The 23539-nt window shown below is 44.2% G+C and overlaps 3 protein-coding genes across 8 annotated transcripts in view; 1 reads left to right on the forward strand and 2 right to left on the reverse strand.

Annotated features, from left to right (window-relative positions):
* LOC134092289 (dynein regulatory complex subunit 2-like) overlaps window positions 1–2431 on the reverse strand; it is an 8319-nt gene extending 5888 nt beyond the window's left edge. The window contains exons 1-6 of one of the 2 annotated variants that reach the window (XM_062545093.1): window positions 2320–2431; window positions 1865–2039; window positions 1593–1760; window positions 873–1042; window positions 394–532; window positions 1–65 (exon numbers count right to left, since the gene is read on the reverse strand). The exon at window positions 1–65 is cut by the window's left edge and continues 133 nt beyond it. In XM_062545093.1, the coding sequence (XP_062401077.1) occupies window positions 1–65; window positions 394–532; window positions 873–1042; window positions 1593–1760; window positions 1865–1999 (677 nt within the window). In that variant the 5' untranslated portion in view covers window positions 2000–2039; window positions 2320–2431. The remainder of the gene's footprint in view (window positions 66–393; window positions 533–872; window positions 1043–1592; window positions 1761–1864; window positions 2040–2319) is intronic. The other variant, XM_062545094.1, reaches the window with a different exon arrangement.
* A 486-nt stretch (window positions 2432–2917) lies between these two features.
* ncoa5 (nuclear receptor coactivator 5) lies at window positions 2918–14995 on the forward strand. Of its 5 annotated transcripts, none has more exons than XM_062544511.1 (11): window positions 2918–3078; window positions 5372–5650; window positions 5982–6089; window positions 7258–7321; window positions 8721–8981; window positions 9430–9545; window positions 10074–10203; window positions 11324–11523; window positions 11857–12061; window positions 12210–12301; window positions 13803–14995. In XM_062544511.1, exons 2-11 carry the CDS (start codon window positions 5488–5490, stop codon window positions 14453–14455), a joined length of 1992 nt encoding a protein of 663 aa, XP_062400495.1. In that variant the 5' UTR covers window positions 2918–3078; window positions 5372–5487; the 3' UTR covers window positions 14456–14995. The 5 variants fall into 5 exon arrangements, with proteins under 5 accessions (XP_062400495.1, XP_062400497.1, XP_062400498.1 ...); XM_062544512.1 differs by lacking the exon at window positions 2918–3078 and adding an exon at window positions 3113–4137; XM_062544513.1 differs by lacking the exons at window positions 5372–5650; window positions 5982–6089 and having other exon boundaries at window positions 2952–3078.
* Window positions 14996–15324: 329 nt separating this feature from the next.
* The window catches only part of slc12a5a (solute carrier family 12 member 5a), a 118798-nt gene continuing 110583 nt past the window's right edge, over window positions 15325–23539 (reverse strand). Inside the window, exons 25-26 of the mRNA XM_062544516.1 lie at window positions 23363–23496; window positions 15325–22407 (exon numbers count right to left, since the gene is read on the reverse strand). Of these exons, the coding sequence (XP_062400500.1) occupies window positions 22316–22407; window positions 23363–23496 (226 nt within the window). The 3' untranslated portion in view covers window positions 15325–22315. The remainder of the gene's footprint in view (window positions 22408–23362; window positions 23497–23539) is intronic.

The following is a 23539-nucleotide window of genomic DNA, read 5'->3' on the forward strand; positions in this document are numbered from 1 at the left end:
TGGCCCCACAGCTCCTCCACCGTGCCCTCCAGCTGCACCCGCAGAGCGTGCTTCTCCTCGATGTTCTGCGGGGGGCACACACGCACGCACGCACGCACGCATGGACACACACGCACACACACACACACACACACACAAACACACACATACACATGCACAAAATTTAAATACACACAACGCATAGGTATAAGGTATCTCTGTCTGTTAGGCTAAGTGTGCGTGTGTGTGTGTGTGTGTGTGTGTGTGTGTGTGTGTGTGTGTGTGTGTGCGTGTCAGTGAGTGTTGAAGGTACCTTTGCCGTTTTTGATGTGCGTTTTAATTTGTGCGTGTGTGTGTGTGTGTGTGTGTGTGTGTGTGTGTGTGTGTGTGAGTGTGTGTGTCAAGGAGTATTACCCTGTTTTTGATGTCATCCCGCATACTCTGGTAGTCCTGTTTGGCCTCATTGTCCAGCTCAGCGTAGTGCTGCTCCATGGCAAAGGTCACATCTGCCAGATATGCTGTGTCCTGCTGGTGCTGACTCCCAAGGTGCTCCCTGCACACACCCACACACACATGAACACACACACACACACACACATGGAAACACACACATGAACACACACACACACACACACATGGAAACACACACATGAACACACACACACATGAAAACACACACACACACACACACACACACATGAAAACACACATACGAATGCACATGCACATGCACATGCACACACACACACACGCACACACGCACGCACAGACACATACACACACACACACACACACACACACACACACACACATATATGCAAAAGGCTTAGGACAAGCACACCAAAGTCATCGTAATACGACAAAGTTGTATGCAGTTTCTTGTCTTGGTGCACCTGACTGTGTTGTACTCCAACATGAGCTCCTCAAGGCTGGAGGTCCACTTGAGCTCGAGGATGGCCAGCCGGCCCTTCTGCAACTCCAGCAGCCGGTCAGCGCAGTTCAGGTGCGCCCGCAGAGCCTGAGCCGACTGCTGCTCCGCCTCGTTCACATCACACACCAGACTCTAGAGAGAGAGAGAGAGAGAGAGAGAGAGACAGATAGAGAGATAGAGAGAAAGAGAGAGAGAGAAAGAGACAGACCGAGAGAGAGAGAGAGAGAGAGACAGACAGACAGACCAAGAGAGAGAGACAGACAGACCAAGAAAGAGAGAGAGAGAGAGAGAGAGACATACACGCAGAGAGAAAGATAGAGACACACACAGGGAGAGAGAAAGAAAAAGAGAGAATTCTTTGTTTATACTTTGTTGCCATGGAATGACATGGAGGAAGAGCCTTTACCATTGTATTTTGTTGGGTTTTGAAAAGCACTACACGATTAAACTCTTATGCCATTGTTACAATGATAGTCCCAATTTCACTGCCACACATTTACTTTATCTTACTTTTACATTAACTTTAACTTCAGACAGGACTACTTAGGCAACATAAATGTCGCCATCTAGAACACAAAGGAGGTTCTTCTTATTCTCTCACAGTACTGGTAGGTTCCTAATAACCTTTCTGTTTGAAGTGCTTTCTAAATACGACTCTTCCAGAATCCCCTGCCTGCTGCACCTTAATGACACTGTCCTTGCGGTCCAGCACCCTCTCAAAGGTTTGGCTGAGGATGGAGATATCCCTTCTCAGCTCTGTGGCACGGGTCTGTCTCAGCACCGCTCGCCACTGCTGTGTCAGCTTGTGCAGGTTCACTGCGCTGTTCTTCTCCTCCTTCTGTAGTTTCTCCTAGAAATGGTTAAAACAACAAGTCAAGAGCGATGCACAGGCCATCTTCCTACCAATGGAGAATGGCTACTTCGGAGACATACGACGATACGAGCATAGCCTACCTTCAGAAACAGAGTGAGCATGTCCTCCTTCCGTTTGGCCATCTCTTCCTCCGCCTGAGCTTTCTGTTGCATGTAGGCCAGCCTCTCCTCCTCAGTCATTGCGGCCTGCTTACCCTTTCCTCCTTTCTTCGGCATGGTTGCCTTACCAGTTGGGATGCTGATAGTGCCACACTACCTGTCCATGATAATATTGCTCACTTTTTTTTTTATCTACAAGGTGATCAAAATAGCCTACTAACATACGTATATCATTACAGACACAAGACAAAGAAAAGAGCAGAATGAATGCGTGTCATTGATAACGTCCTGACAGACAGCAGTGCATTGGTGTGATGCCTACAACTAATTGTTCTTGAGGTCAGACATCACATGGCCAGCATGTGAAGCCTACACGTATAGACTACACGCTTATATTAAAGTTATTCATGTGTTGACATAGACTTCAAATAACTCACCCTTCAAAATTGTCGGCCTCAACGATCTAGCTGCTATGAAATCGGCTGCATCTCCCCGAGCTGGTTTGTGTACTGTTGCCTAGCAACAGGCTGATGAAAAGCAGAGCGTAGAATCCTCTGATGCGCTGTAAAATCTTTGCAAAATGACTGTAGTTAGATCTATTATAGTCTGCAAACTTGGTTAATATATTACTCAGGTATTGTGCAAACCAAACGCAATCTTGTCTTCAAATCAAAATGTACCTGTCGCAGATAATATAACAATGAAGATAGCCTCGACTTATTATTACCAAATTTGAAATCGTGTTGGATCTCTAAACTGATGAGCACCAAAGGAATACTTTGTCTACACCCAAGCAGCACTCCAGGTGAAATTAGTTTGTGAATCCAGATGTTGTAGCCTAGAATACGTGTCTAGAATACGTGATTTCACACAAGAATTCGTATGAATTAATGAATGTCTGCTTGTAGTAAATCATATAACCATAACCTTAATACAGCTCTATTACAGATTTGATCAGATAAAACTTTTCAAATGTCCACACTGCACAGAGACTTCTTTGCAATTAATTTTGTCATCCCGTGCGCCAGGAGGCAGTAATGACGTAACTACAAAATGCTACGACACCTTACAAGCATTTTAGCAAGTCCGTGCAGTCAAGGGACGGTAACGTTGTTGAGCATCCATCTCGTGAGGCAGTGACCTATTTTGTGGGGGCGAGCGTCGAGTCCGGACCCGCTGAAAATCGTAGGGTAAAGGTATGACATGTTTTACGTACCGTAATATTGAAATGAAAAGTATTTGTGTCGCGCTTGTATTGGAGTGACCAAGCGAGTTTGTTTAACTTCCTTGTTGTCTGTGGTTGAGCGTGTAGCTACTACGCTAACGTTAGCATGACGGTAGTGCTAGTGTTAACGTTCCTGGTTTACTGATAATGAATTATGATGATTTGCCGGCACGCTTGGCTAATGGATGTAGATTTGACACATGGTGAAATAAACGTTTTCTTTAACCTTAGATGTTTAAACAGCATTTGTGCAATGGCTTGCAACCATAACAACTTAACCAAGATTGCAAACGTTATGGAGGTTAGCTAACTGTTAGCATAGCCTAGTTAGCTAGCCGAGTCAACACACTGTCTTAAGTTACTGTTTTGCTGGTTAGCCGATAGCGTTGTGATGAATGTATCAGAGCTAGTTTTTAGTGAAACGGGCAAACTTTAGAAATGAGGTAGTGGATTATTTGTGGTATTGACCTTGACTTAGGATAGCTAGTCAGCGTCCGTAGGCTAACACGGCTGCTTTTTAACGTTCACGATAGCTCTTGTTCGTGCTTGCTATAACGTTAATTATTCAATTAATCGCTAGCCAGTTAACGAGCTTTGAATGGTACACACTTCACAGAATTGCACAATAGCTTATATGGATATATTTTGATCTATTTGATTAAAACCAGTGTACGAGTCACGATGGTGGACTTTTTGCATATCATCATGTGTGTTTGGTCTACACCGTAAATGACTGATGGCTGTAGCATGGAAACGCATGGTTGTTAGCCAACAAGCTAAGGCGCCCACAAAATGGCCGATAATTGTGGCCTTTTCTCTGCTGGTTCTGTGTACATTATGATGGCCCAATGAGTGAATGTTATAGATTGCACGGATAGCAGTTGCAAATTAGTGGGTCGTGTACTTGGCAAGTTTGGCATTAGCTTGATTGTGACTTAATCTTCAGGATTTAACTAAACCATAGTATTATATTGTACTGCTACTTCTGCATGCCTTGATATGACTTAGGCTAAAAGATGACCGGCTCCAGGTAGGCCGCCTATTTCATGAGATGTTTCAGATATTCTCTCCTCCCGAAGTGATTTTCTTGTGTGTCTTGTAGTGTTGCAGTTATGCAGTCTAACACTTCGCCGTGTTTGTTTTGTGAAGAAGGCGATTGAATTTTTACACGACTTCTTCATTCGATTGAGACTCGTCATATTACATAATTTCGCATGGCGTTCAACACCTGTCCCAAAACATTTTTTTCTATCCTTCAAATCGATTTTGTACTGAACTGTACAAGTACTGAACGCCGTCAATTCGAGTGTCAGCCCTCATTTACTGGGTCTGTCCACGCATTTCATCAAATTGGATGTCACAAGCACAAATCTGACCGAGAAATAAATGTGTGTGTGTTTTTTTACGCGAATCTGATGATGGATACAGTCTATTGAAAATGAATGGTGCAAACAAAAAAATCTGCACTAGTAATTGAGCTCTTGTGAGTTTGGTTCAGGCGAAATTTGAAATCATGCTTTACGGATCACAAATGCATAGTTTATTCTTATGTGTAAGTAGGCCCTAGCAAACATTATTTTTAGACAAATATGGATCACTGCTGTGAGTATGCAGATCTAATTTTGGGTCCTCCCTTCAACAATTTTGGAAATATTGGCATTTGAATCGGATTTCATATCAACCCAACTTTGTGAGACTGATGACCAATTTATCTGGAGCAAGTCTTTTTGGTCCTTCTCAAGAACTTGGCCAGTAGGTAAACTGGCTTACTCTCTAGGTAATGGCTTTATAAATGGCAACAGTGGATAAGACCATTATAAAGCATTTTTGGACATGTGTAGGTCATGGATGAGAATCAAGGAAGGACCAGTGATATCACAATACTTTAACTGCAGTGCAGTTATGAAGATTTAATTTGCTCCCCACAGGGTGTTCAAGAATCAATTATCGTTTGTTCTTGTAATCGTTTTAGCACACTCTTAGGAGAGTTACCAATCATTAATATTTGGTGTCTGGTGTTTTTTTTGTCTTGCCTCCGATTTAGGCCTGATATCGCATATATTTTTTGGACTTAGATTCCTCTGATCCAAATAAAACACAAGGTCAACCCTCAGGATGCCTACTTTTGTTTTGTGAATTGCTTGTCCATTCAGCTGATCATACATCTCCCTGTTGTGCCAAATATTTTATTTTTGCTGTGTTTGTTTGAGATGGTTTATCCATGCGGATGTCTCTCTTCTTCTTCCTCCCTGTTGATCCACCAGTGATTTCAGGACCTGCGAGGAAAACGTAACCCACTAAACGCACATTAGCACATAGGGGAAGCCCAGTTAGAGTTCATCAGAGAAAGCACAGGTTCTCAGCCCTGAGACCAATAGCGATGTCTCGCAGAAGAAGCCGTAGTGCTAGCCCAGTGCGGCACACGACCAACAGCAATGACCCTCGTGACCTGGAGCGGAGGATTTTTGTGGGAAATTTGCCGACAACTCTGATGGACACGAAGGATTTGGAAGAAGTGTTCAGACCATATGGGAAGATCAATGGTTAGTAGGAACCATCGCTGAAAAGTTAATCTCAATGTAGATGCCGCAGTGCCTAAACCTAGATGTGCTCAAAAGATTTCCTGATTTCACTCACATTCAAAAAAACATTTTCAACATCCATGTTAAATCTATTCGTAATACTATATGACTGCTTAGGATTAAAATATCAAATATAATTGATGCGTTATTACTTAATTATTTGAGACTGTTTAGTGCTCTTAACATGGCTCGATTCAAACCATTCTTGCTTTTGAGATCTCTTTTTTAAAAAAAAAAACATAATAAAATAATAATACAAAAAAAAACGAAAAAAATCTTCCTTTTTTAACAGCCTTGTCCATGTTCCGTGGATATGGATTTGTGCAGTTTGAACGAGTGGAAGAGGCGGAGGCAGCGAAGGCGGGACAAAATGGTCGATTTTATAAGGGGTATAAACTAGGTAAGACCTGACTGGTGCCTTGACGAGACTGTCAGGCAGTCACTTCATGAGCGTGTATTTGAAGGAAAACCTTATAGGCATAGTTCAAAAGAGGATGAAATTGGAGCATCAGTGACCAGATATCTGTGTAGTCTGACATGTTCGTAGTAGAGGATTCTTTCAGTGACCATTTGCACAAAGATCAGTTTACATTTAAATTTATTCTTGTTTTACTTTGAAATTTGGATCTGATGCCCTTGATGTTGGTATCCAGTCCATGTAATAAATAAGGTTGTTTAAACTACCACCACAGGAAGACCTGTTGCCTCTTATTTGGCTTTTAAGTAATCAATACCATGATTGGTGCAGTATCAAGGTTGATGGATGTTAATGTGCCATATCAGTGGAGGTCGAACTCCACAGTAGAATACCACAAAATTGTTGGCCTGTGTCAAATGCATTTCAAAATTCAACAGCAACCGTGTTCTTGGATTATTAAGTCATGCTGGTCGGTCTCCTTAATTGACCATTTTTCATGGTTGTGGAAGGATATAATTGACTGCAAATTTCATTGGGCCGATTGGACACAAGTAGAGCTTGTGCAGCTGTAATTGTGGGTGGTGGTATTGTAAGGAGCCGTGTCGACCTGCTGGGCAATATGTGTTTGTGTTCCTATTCCCAAGACAGTGCAGTAGGTCGGGGCAGACGGCTGATTTCGATAAATGACATACTTGGAATCATAATTCTAATTCGCTCTGTGATGTGATTTCTGTTCATTTTAATTTAAAATGTTTAGCCTTTCTGGCAGCATAGCTGTCCTTCAGTCAATTACAGGAACAGTAGGCTATGTAAAATATTGAGTAAAAAAATTATTGTTCTTAACTAGCGCAATGCATTAAGATGCCTTGCAGAACCATGTAATGAAATGTATATAACAGTTTGTTTAGGAGTGTGTTTTGTAGGGTTTAGTCCATCAGAGCTTAATATACCCACCGCCTCTGCTCCATACGTTGTTATGCAGCGTGTCAACTGATGTGTTTAAATGTACAAATTCTCAATAAATAAAATGATTTATGAGAGTTTTATCTCTGCATAACGTCTTTTCTCTGGACGCTTTTAGTTTTTTCTTTTTCTTTTTTTTTTTTCTTTTTCGTTTTCATATTGAATGTGTGGATTGGTTTATTTTCAGATATAAATATGGCAGCGGAGCGGCGACACAGTAAAGCTCAAACCCGGCCGAGCCCTCCTCGAAGGTAAAGTAACGCTCACAAAGAGGATGTGAAGACATAACAGCGTTTCTTCCCATCTGGTAATACTGTTTGTTTTTTTCCCCCCACAACAAACTTCGTGTTCGCTCCTGGCCATCGTTTCGTCCTTTCTTCGATTTGTTGAGCGAGATCCGAGGTTCGTTAAAACCCCCCTCCCCCCAAGAAATGAGAGGTGGTACAAGTGGCCTGTCCTGTTTTTTTTTTCTTCCATCCGAAGTTTACTAAATAAAAGTGGAAGGTCGTTCTGTGGGTGTCCTTTTCTCTCAGTCTCTGTTACATTATCGTACGATATCCTCATTCTTGTCTGGACTCGTGTCGCGTGGAATTCGCGTTCGCGTCGAATATCCTATGGATGTGCGCAGCGTGAAATCCTAAGAAAACATGCTAAAAATCTGGATGTGGACTAATGTAGGCCAACAAACACAATGTGGTCTTGTTATATTTTGATTAAGGTCACCGACGTGTACATTTAAAGAGTCAAATAACATTTAGATATGAGTAAATCATGGGGGGGTTCCAAATCCTGTTTTTTTCACTCATCTCAAATCCGTCGTCTTTTAAAAAAAAACAAAAAAACTACGGCATGGAACAAGCAGCACGTGCTGTGACGTTGCGTCTGGACCTTCAAGGCATTGAATGGATAACGTTTTCAACTCACCATGATGACTCAAAAATAGGTTAACACTCAATATCAAAAAGTTTACCTTCTAGTCTCTGAAGGTTTTATGTGTGAAAGCAAGTCATTGTTGTGGCTAAGAATTATAGGTTTTCAGTGGTCAATGTGCGATGATGTATTAGTTACAGACTGTAGTGTTTGGAAATACATGAACTCTGCCAAGTTCGTCCCTAAAACCCTCGGCAGTAACTTGTCCAGGTGGACTTACAAATGTCGTCGAAGCGTTGAAACGTTGCGGGAAAAAAACGCAAGCATGGTACAACTACCTTGTGACTCGTGAAACAAATGCTCTCTACTGCCTACTCAAGTCGTCGTGAACAGTGTTCTCAGGAGACTTGTTTCTTCCAGCTGTCATATGGGACTTCTATGGTGAAGACTTCTTACATTTGCGGTGTGAATACACATACTGTCGAAGGTACTGATGGAGTTCTGCAACATCAACTGGCCATCCTAGTCCAACCATCGTCACGGTTCATTCGAAAGAAGAAATATAATTCACAGCTTCTCGTAGTTCAATATATCGTTTTGCGTTGCACCAAATTAACTCGCGGATTCTCAACTGTTTCAAGGTCTTTACTGGTATTATGGTGTTCGTTTAAAAAAAAAAAAAAAAAAAAAAAAAAATTGCTTACTTCAAGGCCAGCCTCTTGTGGCCTGTTACTTTGCCACTTTGTGGGTTTTTCTGATGGTTATGTTTGTCCCATGCAGGCACCCGTACAGTGGATATGGGGATGGTAGAGAAGGCCGCCCTCGGTCACGCTCCCCAGTGCACGGCCGGGACTCACGGGATCACCGTGACGGCCGTGACATGAGGGATCCTCCTCCTCGGGAGCCCGCTCGTGAGTCCTCTCGAGAGCCGCGCCCTGCACCCCCCCGAGACCATGGACCCCCACGCGATCACGACTCCCGAGATCCTGCCTATGAACGCTACCGCGGCTCTGAGGGGCGAGAAAAGGACCCTGCTTTTAGGTAAGCCCCCGTCATCATGTTATGGGGTTATGGGATTTGGCAGACGCCTTTGACCAAATGTGACTTACAAACAATACAATAATTAAATCAACAGTAAACAATTAAAAAATATATGGTCAGACTACATTAAGGAGAATAATATGTAAACGAACAAAATGTAAACCACCTTCCAATCCTGGCGGTGAGGATGGATGGTGGAAGATGTTAAGTATGAGTGCGTTAGATCAACTGGTGGTGGTGGTGGTGGCGGCAGCCAGTTATCTGTACTTCCAAATGGAACACCAGACTGTTGTGAGTTCTATCAAAGGAGACTGCTGATAGCCTTTTTCTAAACCCCTGGGATGCTAGTAAATGGCTTTTTTTTTCAAATGGGCCATGGCTTACCTTAACAAAAGTATGAGTGTTAACTGAAATTGTCAATAACTCATGATGCACAATGGTTTTGAAGGGAGGAGGGTTATGATCGCTACTACCGCGTGGATGAGTACTACCGCAAGAAGGAGCCGTTCGGCAGAGAGCCGTACAGAGCGGAGGCGTGGAACGGCGGCCGCAGAGAGCCGGAAGGTGAGTTTCCGCTCTTAAAGCGGCCTTCAGAGTAAAGCTTCAGACAGTTATCAGGGGGATAAGACGACTGCACATGTGATTATTTTTGAGATTCTGATACGTTTTCAAACCGGAATTGTGTATGTCATGGTTGAAAATGTATCAGAATCTCAGAAATAATCACATTTGCAGTAGTCTTAAGACGGCTACATCAAGTCGAATCCCACTAATGACTTTCTCTCTAGGACCAATCCGTTCCCACCAGGTCGATAATAGTGATCAGAAACGCTATTTCTTACTAAATCAGCACCTCATGTATGAGACTAGCCTGCCAACTGCAAATGGGTTAAATGAAATGTAGAATTCCTATCGTGTGGATTGCTGTTATCTGAAACCTGCTCTTCACACTCAATCCTCCTGTTAAATATTCTTGCTATCTATTCACATGTGCATTTTGTAGTTACTCACAACTCACAACTAAATTGAAAGTGTGTCTTTCCTGAAGTGAGTGTTAATGTTTTGTGTGTGTGTGTGTGTGTGTGTGTGCAGAGGATCGCATTCGAGAAGGTGAGCGCAGAAGGAACGAGCTCTACAGGCAGTACTACGAGGAGCTCCAGCGACGCTATGACACTGAGCGGCCTGTCGACTGCTCGGTGATCGTGGTTAACAAGCTGCAGAAGTAAGGCCCACTACCTCTCTGTTCCCAGTTTTCCTGTGAGGGGTCACATGCAGTATTTATCATAGGAAAAGTGAATTAGTGTCTGTTTTAAAATACTTTGAAGTTGAACTTGTTGAGAAAGTAAACCCAGCACTTTTACACTTGAGGGCAGCAGAGAAGCAGAGAATGAATTGCTTTATAGATAATACATAGATAAAACCTTTCACTTGTTCATGGCTGAAAGGGAATGGCTCTGTTTGTGGTTAATAAATGATTCGTAGTTGACGCTGTAGCACAGCTTCTGTTGGGGCCATTCCACTGAGTGGAAGTGAAGGGGAAAGATGAAGGATTGAGCTGTGAGACTGTAACTGCCACTTTAAAGGGGAAAACTTTGTAGATTCTCAACCCGGCTCGATGTTAAGATCTCTTTAGTTCCAAACTTTTATTTGGGACAGAAATGATTTCTAAATCTATACCGGTTAAGCCTCTAGATGTTGATGTATTCATGGGGTTTCCTTGAAGGTCCCTTTCCACAGGTGTATAAAATCAAGCACGTAGATTATGAATGCAGACTGCATGGAGCTTGATTAATACACCTGTGGAAAGGGACCTGATAGCCATGAATAGAGACATGAGCGTTTCTATTCATGGGTTTCAGCAGGTCCCTTTCCACAGGTGTATAAAATCAAGCACCTTGATTATCAATGCAGACTGCGTGGTGCTTGATTAATACACCTGTGCAAAGGAATCTGATGAAACCCATTAATAGGGCTCGGGATCATGACGTGAACTTTGCAGGCACAGCCATATTGGCAGCCTTACTCCTTAGTTTACTATGGATTTACTCCCATCTATTAGTGTGTTCCTGTTACTTAGTTTTTGCCTTCTTGGTCGTATGTTGCTGTGTAGTGGGGTGTAACAGCGCAACCCACGATCGCAAGAGGAAAAGAATCGCTAATACTATATTTCTGCTTCTTGTCTTCTGCATCTGAATGAATGGATATTACGTTCGGTGCGCTACCAACATGGCGGCAATATTCCTAGAATGTAAGGCGTGTGCCCGATCCCTATAGAAGTATCCTTTCCATGTTGTCAGATAGTCAATAGTAACATTCCTTGATGCATCTGTGCGCTGTGACAGGGAGTATGCGGAGACGGTGGGCAGGAAGGTGCGAGACCTGGGAATGGTGGTGGACCTGATCTTCCTGAACACCGAGGTGTCGCTGTCGCAGGCGCTGGAGGACGTGGGCCGCGCACACACCCCCTTCGCCATCATAATTACCCAGCAGCACCAGGTGCATCGCTCGTGCACGGTCAACATCCTGTTTGGCACGCCACAAGGTACACCTCCAGCCCCTGGCATAATAGCATTACCTCACATACGAAGCACAACGTACATGTTGAGGTCGGATACAAGATCATTGACTTTCATTGGTAATACAGATAAAATACTCCAGATGTATGGTCTTATTAAGCTTTTCTTGAGATGGGCATAAGCAAGGAAAAATTATGTTGTGCTAGAGCAAACAAATATTTTGGTGGTGTGTGATTACAAAGCGTTTGCGTTGTGCTTGTGTGTTCTTGACTGGCTTTAATATCTCCTTCACTTAAGTGGAAGTGATGTGTGTGTGTCTGTGTTTTAAAAGCGTTTGCGTTGTGCGGGTGTGTGTACAGAGCACCGGAACATGCCCATGCAGGACGCCATGGTGCTGGTGGAGCAGAACTACGTGGTGTACAAGGCGGAGCACCGCGACAAGGAGCGCGAGGAGATCGCCCGCAAGGCCGCCAAGATGGCCGACGACGTGCTGCTCAGGGAGCTCGACCAGGAGTCTCACCCAGTCTCTCTGCTCTCCACGGTCACGCTGCTCTCAGAGAATAGGTTAGTATACACACACACACACACACACACACACACACACACACACACACACACACACACACACACACACACTATATATACTAACATGTTTATGTCTGTCCACCATTATAATGATTAGCATACTAAATACTCCAGCATTGTGTTGCAGGTTCCTGACCCCAGAGGAGCTGGATCGCCTCATCGAGTACCTTCGGGACAAGCGGGAGCGTCTGGTCAGGGGCAGCGCTGACCCCCACGCCGGTAAGCCACAGCCCCATTTAACTTGACACACTACACTTGTGCCCAATGCACACCAAAGATTCCCGACCCGAAACGATAAGACGAGAGCGGCAGCGGTGGGAATGAAATGTTGTGTGTAGTTGCAAGCCGTCGCATAGCATTCAACATGTTTAGTTGCAGTCGTAAGGTTTTAGAACGTCACAGCTCGTCTCGTCGCCAATCTTTGGTCTGAACGACACTTTACACATACTGGCTGCAAATCCACATTGAGCTTAGTGTGGAGAACCTGCTATACACTAATCCAGCGCGAACTTTATGGGCGCTGCCATCTTGAATATTGCCATTACTGCGTGCCTGCGAGTGTGACGAGTGACACTTGCCTGTGCTTTTCAATGAAAGCATCCTGTCAGAGAATGTCTAACAAGAGATCCCACTCTTGAAAGAAAATGTCAGGTGAAAGGGAACATTGGATCAATGATGTCAGACTGTGCCAAAACTTACCAATGAAGGTAATTTATTAACAACATAAGGTATTAAGACGTGTATTAATGACAGCTAACCTCTGCAACAGCCGCCTATGGAACCAACGGGCTAATTTCTTAGCAGCCAGCCACGCAGTAATGGCGGCGCTGTGTTACTTCCGTGTTTCGCTGGATTAGTGTATAGCTGAGGTTTAAAAGCTCCTGGCGAAAGGTCACTTTAGCCACTTACTTTGATTTAAAAAAAAAAAAAAGTAAACTGATTTGTGCTTTGCTCAGCTAGTACTTCAAGTGCTTTAAAGAGATTAAAGGCGTTTTCACACCAACAACCTTTAGTCCGTTTTAATGCGATCCGGGTGTGCCTGGTGGATAAGCCAGTTTGTGATTGGACCCAGCGAACGTGGACAGGAAGCAGGAGAGATGGATGTGCAGGTTTCCAGCATGGAGGTATTATAAGAACTGGAGAAAGTCAACAAGTCCCGCCCCCATTCATTTCAATGGGAATGCTAGGCTAGTGAAAATTGCCAAAATTGAACGATTTTTTCAGGCTTCAACATGGCGTTTCAAGGGGCTTGTTTCCGGTGCCGTTTTACTTAGCCAATTAAGTGCCAGGTCACTGATTGACGTAAGGTACAGAAGGAGAGCTCGTACCCACACTAAGCTTGTGCATGAGCTGAGAGTGGAACAGCCACCAATCAGCATGAGGAAAACGGCACCGGACATGATGTGTTTCTGGAAAATGGCGACGAGGAAGTGCCTTGCTAATCGGTGAAGCTAATCAGTCAAATCCTGACCCCCTGGTTTCCAGCCTGAGCGGCAGGGCGAAATCCAAATCGCTGGCAGATCAGGCAGGGACCAGGGTTAACCCAGCCTACATGAACAGTCTAACTGTGTGGTGTTTGTAACGAACATCTACGGATCTTCAAATTATAGTGATGGGTGTGGATTGACATCCTTTCGGTGTGATTGTATAATTTGGTGTATATCCAATTTAGACTGGGGCCCATCTGATTGGCCTTTGCTTCTGTGTGTTTGCCGTGCAGGTTCTCACGCGGTCCACCCCGCTCCTGCGATGACCCACGAGGCCATGCCCCCCGCCCAGCCCATGCCAATGCCTGCCGTCTCGCACCAGCCCCCTGCCCACCAGCCCTCGCCCGCACCCTCCGCCAACCACCAGCAGGAGCTGCAGGCCAAGATCCTCAGCCTGTTCAACAGCGGCGCGGGCAGCTCTGCGGCGTCGCCCACCGTGGGCTCGGCGGTGCCCCCCCAGCCCCAGGGCTACGGCTCGCCCATGGGCTCCCAGCAGGCCAGCCTGCCGCCCTCCCACACCAGCGCGGGCATGGCCAAGATGAGCCCCACGTCGTCGTCGGTCATGGGCATGCGTCCTCAGCCGCGCCCGCAGGGCAACCCGCCCCCTGCGGGCTACGGTCCCCCGACCGGCCGCATGATGCCACCGCAGGGCGCCCCGAGGCCCCCTGGCCTGTCCACGGGCGCGGGCATCAACTTCGACAACCCCAGCGTGCAGAAGGCCCTGGACACCCTCATCCAGAGCGGCCCGTCCATCAACCACCTGGTGAACTCGGGCAGCGCCCCTCCGGCTGCCCCGCGGCCTGGCATGGGGCAGGGCATGAGCCCTGGCATGGGGCAGGGGATGCCGCAGGGCATGCCCATGTCCCACTACCCCCGCCATTACTGAACGCCGCCCCAGCCTGGGGCAACAGATAACGGACTGGACTGTAGCCAGTTGAAGGTGATTTTTTTTGGTTTTTGTTTGTTGCTATTTATCCTGTCTGAAATGGTTAGACGGCCTTGGCTTGCGGTCCACTCTGGTACTAGTCTGAGCCTGATGTGGTTTGGATCCGTTTCAGAGAGGACTCGGTGATCTGTCTTTTTTTTCTTCCCCCCCCAAGCTGTTTGTAAATGCATTTTTTTTAAAAGAAATATTCCTTTTCCAAGCCTGCATTGATATGTGGATTTACTTTTTTTTTCTTTTTTTAAATAAATGATAAAATACAAATATGAAAATTCAGTTTACTAGTGACTTCCCTGTTTTGTCAGCCATTTTCATAGGATTTTGACTTTTGGCAACTAGACGATCGCATGTACAGAATTAATTTACTGTGAGCCCTGAATATAGGCCATTCTGACAAGTAATGTTTGCTTTTATACATTTTTGTGACTTTGTAAATATTTGAAGATCTCCAGTGTCACTAAAATAAAAAAAGAGTGAAGGATATTTTGGCATTTCTTGTGTGTCTCTCTCCCCCCACCCCCGTACAGTAATAATAAAGCTTTGTACACAGAAGTTGTATTAAAATGGTATTAGTTTATTGCATTTTGTGCTGACAAATCTATAAAATGGAATGGGCCATTGCTAGAAGCCATAGAGAGAAGCATTTGAAATGTAACTACAGTTGATCTTTTTCGTGTACCATGAAACACTATAGAGAATACTTATTTATTTCCTTTAAAATATTGAACTTACACCGACACCGAAAAAAATAAACACCTCAACACTAACTGTACCTTATGTATATACAAATGAAGCCTTTGCCCCTTCCCCTGCCTCACCCACCCCCCCACCCCCCAAAATCATTCAGGAGTGCACTTATTCGTACACACGCACCCACATACACGCCCTCACACAAGGTTTAACACAGAAAAAAACACTAACATATGTTCAGCAGACTACTCGTCACTTGGAGCTTGCCAAAAAGCAGTGGAGGATGTTGGGGGGGATGGGGGTGGGGGGGGGGAAGATGTTTACTCGGTGGGAAAACTGTTCTTGAGCATTTACTATACATCCACTTTGTGTAAAACATTCATACTTAACTTTTTCTTCGTTCAAAAGAATTAAAAACAAATAGGAATGTCTGTTGAAGCTTCAAGTTCTTTCACTTTTTTTTGTTGAGGATTGTGCAGTTGCACAAACAAGTAACCTACAACTTGTTTTGTTTTTATGCATGGCCAATGCAATTTCACGTCTACATTTCACTACGGATTTAAATGGTGTAGATAATGCTACATATCTTAGACTCGGGGTTATAAGTGTGTTTTGAGTTTGTGTTTACATTTTGAAATTGATACTTGAATGGCCATTTGAACTGAAAATAGGCCCGAATGGTGAAGTGTTGAAAGCACTTGTGTTTGTAGGTAGCTGCCAATTCCAGCAATAGTTTAAGGCATGGATAATACTGGAAACAAATACTGCTGCTAAATCAAATCACACTCAAATTTGATCTTAATTCTTTGAAATGAGATTTTCATACAAGTGAGAAGATAACTAAAGAAGCTTTGGTAAGTTTATCTGAAGGTAAAATGTGTGTTTCGAGACTAAATAAATACAACTCTATGGATCAAACATAACATAATAAAAACCAATGTAAACACCTTTCCCCATCCTAGATAACACTGATTGACCATGTTAAGAAAATGTGCCCAACACAATGACAGCTTCATACTGCTCAAGAAATAAAATGCAGATCGGTGGAAAAACATGAATAATACACTGGATACCACTAAACATTGTCAATAACAGTTATATCTAAACACAACATTTCCGCAGGTTATGTGCATGCGTTGAATCACGATCAGGCTGGACGGGGTTCTATGGGAACTGCATCAGTGTTGTCATAGCAACGCAGGGAGAGCGAGCAAGTGTGTGAGAGGATGGATAGGCCTGCTGAGCTCTGCAAATGCGTGTAATGTGTTTATGAGTTGACAGTTCCGGGGCTCGTGCGTAAATAACAACTGAGGCACATCTTTAGATGCAGGGGACGTGAGAGCATGCAATTGAACATGATTGTTGTTCGCCGCTGATAGTTCAATTTCATCTGAAGTAGACTACTAGCAGGGGGAGGTGTAGGTATAAAGTCTATGGGAGACACAAACATTCTCGACAGCCCTTCAGAGTATTCTAAACTGGGATGTAAATACAGGGCTAGTCCCTTATAAATGGCAACAAAAGTATCATAAAATGAGTTACTTATTTTAAAGAGGGCTCATTAAATGTTTTTGTTTCATAACATTTTTCATTTCTGCAGTCCTGTTGGAAAGATTGCATCCTGTTTTTATTGTATATTGTGAGATTGGTCCTTCTAAGGGTAAAACATGGTTGAGGAATGACAGCTCCAAAAGAGTCCCTCTAGAACCCCGCCCAGACGTGGAAGCGCTTGTTTAAAATCTTTGATCAAAAATTCAGGTATGCTGCTGCATTCACACAACTGGTCTTTAGAGAGAGATAAAGGGGTTTAGTGAGCGGGAGGGAGGGAAGGAGGGAGGGAGGGAGACAGTGTTGGGAGTATAGGGGGATTACAGGTGGTCAAAGAACAAATTCAGTGACACATACGATAATTTCACATCACTATTATTAATAAATTTGGTAAATGGAAAAAAAGTTTGCCATGCATGCCAAAGAAAAACACTGTTATGCCCTTAAGCATAAGAGGAAAGTCAATAATCAGGTAGTATATGCCCCCAATTAGCTGACCTTTGAACACATCTGGCTCAGGTCTGATGTGGATACACCAGATGCATCTCAAAGTCAGCTCTCGGCTCCTAGTGAGTAGGGGACGGTTTGAAGTCTGCCCGCAAATGGAGGGCCGAGTACAGTTTTGTTGAAATCACAAACCCAAGTCAAGCTTGGCATGCAGATTCACCTCCACTTAGCGGCAATGTTCCTTTTCACCAGCAGAGGGAGGTATGGATCAACGATTTACTGATCCAGTTTTTGACTCTCACTAAAACAGCATTAAACTGTGGCCCTCCTCATCTTTGTATACAAGGAATCTTAGCTCTCGGCTGTATAAAGTGCTTTTCCAGCTAGCCACTACTAAACAGACGTGACGTTCATTTCAGATGAAACAAAAGAGCTTGGTGACAGGTAGGGTCATGAGCATTCGCACATTAGAAGACAAAAAGGGACCATTGCTATCTGATGTTCCCATGACAACGTCAAACTCAGTGAACAATCTACTCAACAAATATAAATAAAACATACACTTCTTTATTCTTCAGGCAGTAAGTGAAAATCAGTATTGCACACAACATTGAGAAAAAAAAAAAGAAGACCACGCATTTGGTACTCAAAAACAGTATAACCACACAACAAAAATTGGCTACAGTGCCTGAAAGCAGTAGCACTGTACATCCAAAGCTAAGAGAAACACGTCTAGGAGTCATTCATTCACCACACAGATTCCCCTACTAGTGTAACGTGAATCTATTTATATTAAAAACACCACAGTTACAATACCATGTACTCTTTTATTTTCTTTTTGTTTTTTGTTTTTGCTGGGGACATAGAGTGCATCTGCAACTGTCTACACCACGGTGTTTTTTTTTTAGAATGGCACATCACCACACCGGCAAAGCGAGATGTTTTCTCCCCACTGGCCTCTGCCTTTTCTGCTAATGGCCCACCACGAGCTACACACAGCTTTAAACAAATATACCCCACAGAGACCATGCAAACAGGAAGATAATAAAATACAGAAACACAAAGTGAGGAGCCTTTGGCCCCACATCACACCTGTAGGTGTCTACTCTTGAGACGAAGTGAGGCTCAGTCAACGCAGGCGATGCTCTGATATTGGATCAATATCATTGTCAGGTAATAAATAAAACCTTAAACCTTAACTTCATTCAGCTCGGGAGAAAGGTCATTTTTAAGTGCTGATTGCCCTAAGAGAGAAGTCTGTGCAGGGTCTCCATAATCAGTTTGTCCTCCGCTTTGATTTCAAGCATGCTATGATATTTTTTTTTTTTTTAAACCAATTGTGTGAGCTCCCATTGTGGGATGCACACACATACACACACACAAGAAACACATATGTGCACTAGTTTTTCACCGTCAAAAAAGCCATATGTCTTTAGTCAGCAACACTGACTTGGTTCACAGTAAGACAAGTTTAACTTGCCTGAGTGCTTCAGCTTTGACGCTGAAGACAAAAAGCCCCCCAAACCACTGATCCGAATATAAGGTTAGAGTTTAAAACAGTGAGGAAGTTGAGGGAATAAATAACAGAACAGAGATGGCCGACTCAGTTAAGTTCATGCATAAGGGCATCACCATGTTGCTGGCAAATCCGTGCGCTGGCTGATAAGTTGGTCCCTTGGAGCTCAGATTTGGTCTGCAGACCATGCCTGAAGCAAGACAAGCTAGTCCGAGGAAAGCAGCTAGCCCTAAGTTCAGAATTTGGCAGGTTTACACAAACGGTTTCCATTCACGAGGAAGAATTAGCCCATAAACAATAGTGTTCTTAAGACCTCAAAGGAATTCAGGCAAGTCACACAAAAAAAATACCCTTACTGGTTCTACTTGACTTAACGACGCAAACTCTCTTGAGTCTGTTCACAGACCCTAGAAACATCTGCTGATTCAGTTCACCTCATTTAGCCTGTCTGAGACCCTCATTTGATCAGGTCAGTCTCAGCTAAGGTCCTCTTTCCGGTCGTTCGCAAGAGGACTCACTGACACGGCCATTTTGACTTCTAGTTTGCAGCAACTCCTCACATAAGGCAATCATCAGCCTCCGTCCAAAGGGAACCTCTGAACAGAGGGCAAGACCTCCTAGTCTGATATGTATCTGTGTTTACCCTTTATCTGATATTTTAATATTTCTTTGTAAATAGTTTTGTAAATATTTTTCTATATACACTCACACACAGTACGATAATCTATTAATAATAATCTAGCAGCATTCATGACCCATGGGATATATTTCATACATCTGTAAAACATAATACTGTATTCTGTAAACTATACCATTTTCTCTCAGATGATTCATATATATATATATATTTATATATTTATATATATTTATAAATAATTTTACCACAAGTGCAAGTGATCAAAACACCTTAAGTCATAGTACAAACATTAAACATCTGTGTGATATCGACGGTAAAATAAAATCCTCTAATAAAAATATGTGTACAAAAATAAACAACAAAGTGAAATGTGAATCCAGATTTTACCTATTGCACTTTCCGTCAAAAATGCACTTTGAATGTACGAATATGCATTTATCTACCAATTCAGTCACGTTAAAATAAATACTCATCTCACTCTATGCTCTAGCTACGACTGACTATCTCCTCCTAATGTTAGTAATGCATAGAGTTCAGATCCAGGCGTCGGAGTTCCTTTTGTTTCCTTTTAGATCTCCTAGTAGTTCTTTTCCCACAACAGCCTGCTATTCAACACGACCAATCAGAATCGTCCTCTTCACGTCGTTAAGCAGCAGAGAATTAATCTGCTCGTTACGTCTCTTTTTTATCTTCATATGGCACATGCATCTCAGTTTGGCAAACTTTTATATAGGATTTATATATCTTCAACATTTGTATTTTGGTTTATGATATAGCTCTGATATAATAGAACAAAATGTATATTTGCAAGATAGATAGTTAGACAGACGGATAGGCAACAAATACACTTTTTTGTTTTTTGTTTTTAAAAAGATGGATAACTCGCATACTTTATGCAATCTAGCATAAACTGAATTTTTTAGAAGAAAATCATACAGCCATGCAAACACACGACACACACACTCACACACAAACGCAAGCACGGGCGCTCACGCACGAATGCACACATGCACGCACACAGACACACAGACAGACAGACAGACAGACACACACACACACACACACACACACACACACACACACACACACACACACACACACACACACACACACACACACACACACACACACACATTTAGGCTTACAACAGCTGAAGTCATGAAATCACTTGTTGCAGAGTGGCTGCCAGTGCAGGTATGGTGCTTGCCTAAGGTCCGCCCACAGAACCCATGGGAATCATGGGTAGAGGAGTCTCCAGCCAATCACAAGCCTTCAAAGCTGACCCTGTGAGATAGGAAGGTTTTCCTGTCTACAAACTGGTTACAGTAGTTAGTCACAAAATAAAATACCACACTGATATTTCACAACGCATCAGGTAACAGTGTACACTATTTACATCTACCCACAAGGGGGCGCTTTGTTGTTTTTTTTCTCTATTTGTTTCTTTTGCTTTGTTTTCTTTTTCATCTTCTTCTTCTCCTACGTGTCCATCTCCATGCTGATGTCAGTTCCACTGATTCCAGTTTTAGAATCTTGGGTTCTAGTTCCGGATCTGGTTCTCTTGGGAGCGTCCGTTTGTCTTGTCAAGCAGTCCCAGCAGGGTGACAGTCCTCACCAGTCGGATTTGTTTTTGGCACTAAACGTGGCAGTCTAGGAGGGGGCAGAGGGCCACTTCCAATGTTAAGGGAACATTAAGATGTTTGCGACACACAGGTGTGTGAGAGTGTGTGTGAGGGAGTGACCGTCCACCTCTGAGAGCCACGGCAGCAGTGACCGGCGAGGTCCAGAGGATCAAGCAGTGAGCGAGAACTAATTTAGTTCCCTCCACTGTCCTCTGAGGAACCATTTCATCACAACTTTACTTAAGGAGATGGATGGAGGTAAAAACAGCAACAATAAGCGATGTAGGTGGTGAAGAACAGGGAGAGAGAAGAGCGGGGGGGGGGGGGGGGGGCGTGGTCTTGCTCATCATTGCTCTCACTCTCGGCTGAGAGGGAGTCGGACTCGCCGTCATTGCTAAGGACAGGCAGCGTCAAACGGCCCTCCCACTGTCTGATGAGCATCGACACACCTCACAGATCTAACAAACTCTAGCACTCCCTCCCACTACACACACACACACACACACACACACACACACACACACACACACACACTTACACACAGACATACACTGTGGACAACAAAAGGTGCAGAAAACCAAAACAACTGCCCTGGTCCCTCCTCCTCTTACCCCCACACCTGTCAGCTGTCCAGTGTGACTGTGGAACACGAACGATGAGGACGGGCGGGCGGACGGATGGACGCAGGGACAGGAAACGAGTGCTGGTGGCAGACTCACAGAGAGCAGACGTCTGTGGACGACAGTTAAGACTGAGCATGCTCTGAATACACCACAGGGGGGCGACAGTGAGCCAGAGATCTGCAGCTTGTTCTTTTTTTTCTTCTTCTTCTTCTTTATCTTCTTCTCTGGTGCTCTTGGTTGAGTGATGGCCAAAGCTTCGGGCTTCTGGAAAAGGTGACATGGGGCTTTTAGGGCTGTCTGGGGGGGGTCTTTGCTTGATGGGTTGCTTGGAGAGCCTGCCATTAGGGAGTTACTTTGGGGAGTGGGGTGGGTGGGGGGGTGGGGCGGTATTGCTCTGTGATAAGTTTTCATTCCAAGAGTGTCTTGTATTGGTCTTATCAATGGGGGGTGGAGTCTAAAGAAGGCTGGGCGGGGCCTAGTTATCTGACAGACCTTCAGCTGCAGCATGATTGGTTCAGAGACAGTGGTGGGGGTTAGCTGGACCAGCATGGTCTGTTTTTTTTTTTCTGGGCAGGCATTGGTGGACAGTGACAGAGTTCCGTATGGTGTGGGGGTGGACTTAAAATATATGGGGGGTGGAGCCAGAGGGCAGGGAGCTGATTGGACAGGTGAGGGGTTGGGGGTGGGGTTAAAGGAGTGGGGTGTTGGTGGGCAGGCATCTCAGGAGTAGATGGTGATGACCTCCCGTCCTCCGCCACGAACCAGCAGCACTCGGTTCAGTCCCTCAGTCAGCACCTCCAGGAACTCCATGTCTGAAAGCAGTGCGTTACGGACCGCAATAACGCATGGTAATAACGCACAGCAATAACACACAGGAATAACGCACAGGAATAACGCATAGTAATAACGCACAGCAATAACGCACAGGAATAACGCACAGGAATAACGCATAGTAATAACGCACAGCAATAACGCATAGTAATAACGCACAGCAATAACACACAGGAATAACGCACAGGAATAACGCATAGTAATAACGCACAGCAATAACGCATAGTAATAACGCACAGCAATAACGCACAGGAATAACGCACCTAGGGATAACGCACAGGAGTAACGCACAGCAATAACACACAGCAATAATGCATAGTAATAACGCACAGGAATAACGCACAGGAGTAACACACAGCAATAACGCAGAGCAATAACGCATAGGAGTAACGCACAGGAATAACGCACAGGAATAACGCACAGCAATAACGCACGGCAATAACGCTCAGGAATAACGCACGGCAATAACGCTCAGGAATAACGCACGGCAATAACGCTCAGGAATAACGCACGGCAATAACGCTCAGGAATAACGTGGTGATGGACTCAAGCAATAGGGCATTAGAGCACCAGGGTCAATATGGAGTTTAAATGGCCTAAAGATAATGTCTGCTTAGAACTAGTATTACTTTAACATATTATAGAAAGTAGGAAACAATTACGTAATTGTAAATAGTAAATAGTAATAATGGAATAGCCATTTCATAGAAACAGAACCTTTTGACACAACTGCCACATGTGGGCTTTCCCAGCACCTCTTGGTGTTTTCAGCCTCCAACGTTGTCTTCAAGGCAGCGCTGCCTGGAAGGCGCTAGGGTTAGGCATGGGTTAGGGTTAGGGTTAGGGATGGGTTATGGTTGGGTGCCTTTAAGCCGACAATGCCAGCACTGCCTGGAAGACGACGTTGAGCTTTCCCAGCATGCTTTGAGAGGATACAGTTCTCGTCGCCGCTCCTGTTCTTGGGCGGGCCGGGCATGTTGAGCAGGACCAGCTTGGCCTCCGAGGACTTCTTCACGATCACGTTGTTGAGCCGCAGGGCGGTGTGCATGCGGCGCACGTTGAACTGGTTCCTGTGGGGAGGTAAGAGGTAAGAAAGACCACACATTACACCTG

This window comes from Sardina pilchardus, chromosome 9, assembly GCF_963854185.1.
Source record: "Sardina pilchardus chromosome 9, fSarPil1.1, whole genome shotgun sequence".
In the NCBI taxonomy this organism is placed as follows: Eukaryota; Metazoa; Chordata; class Actinopteri; order Clupeiformes; family Clupeidae; genus Sardina; species Sardina pilchardus.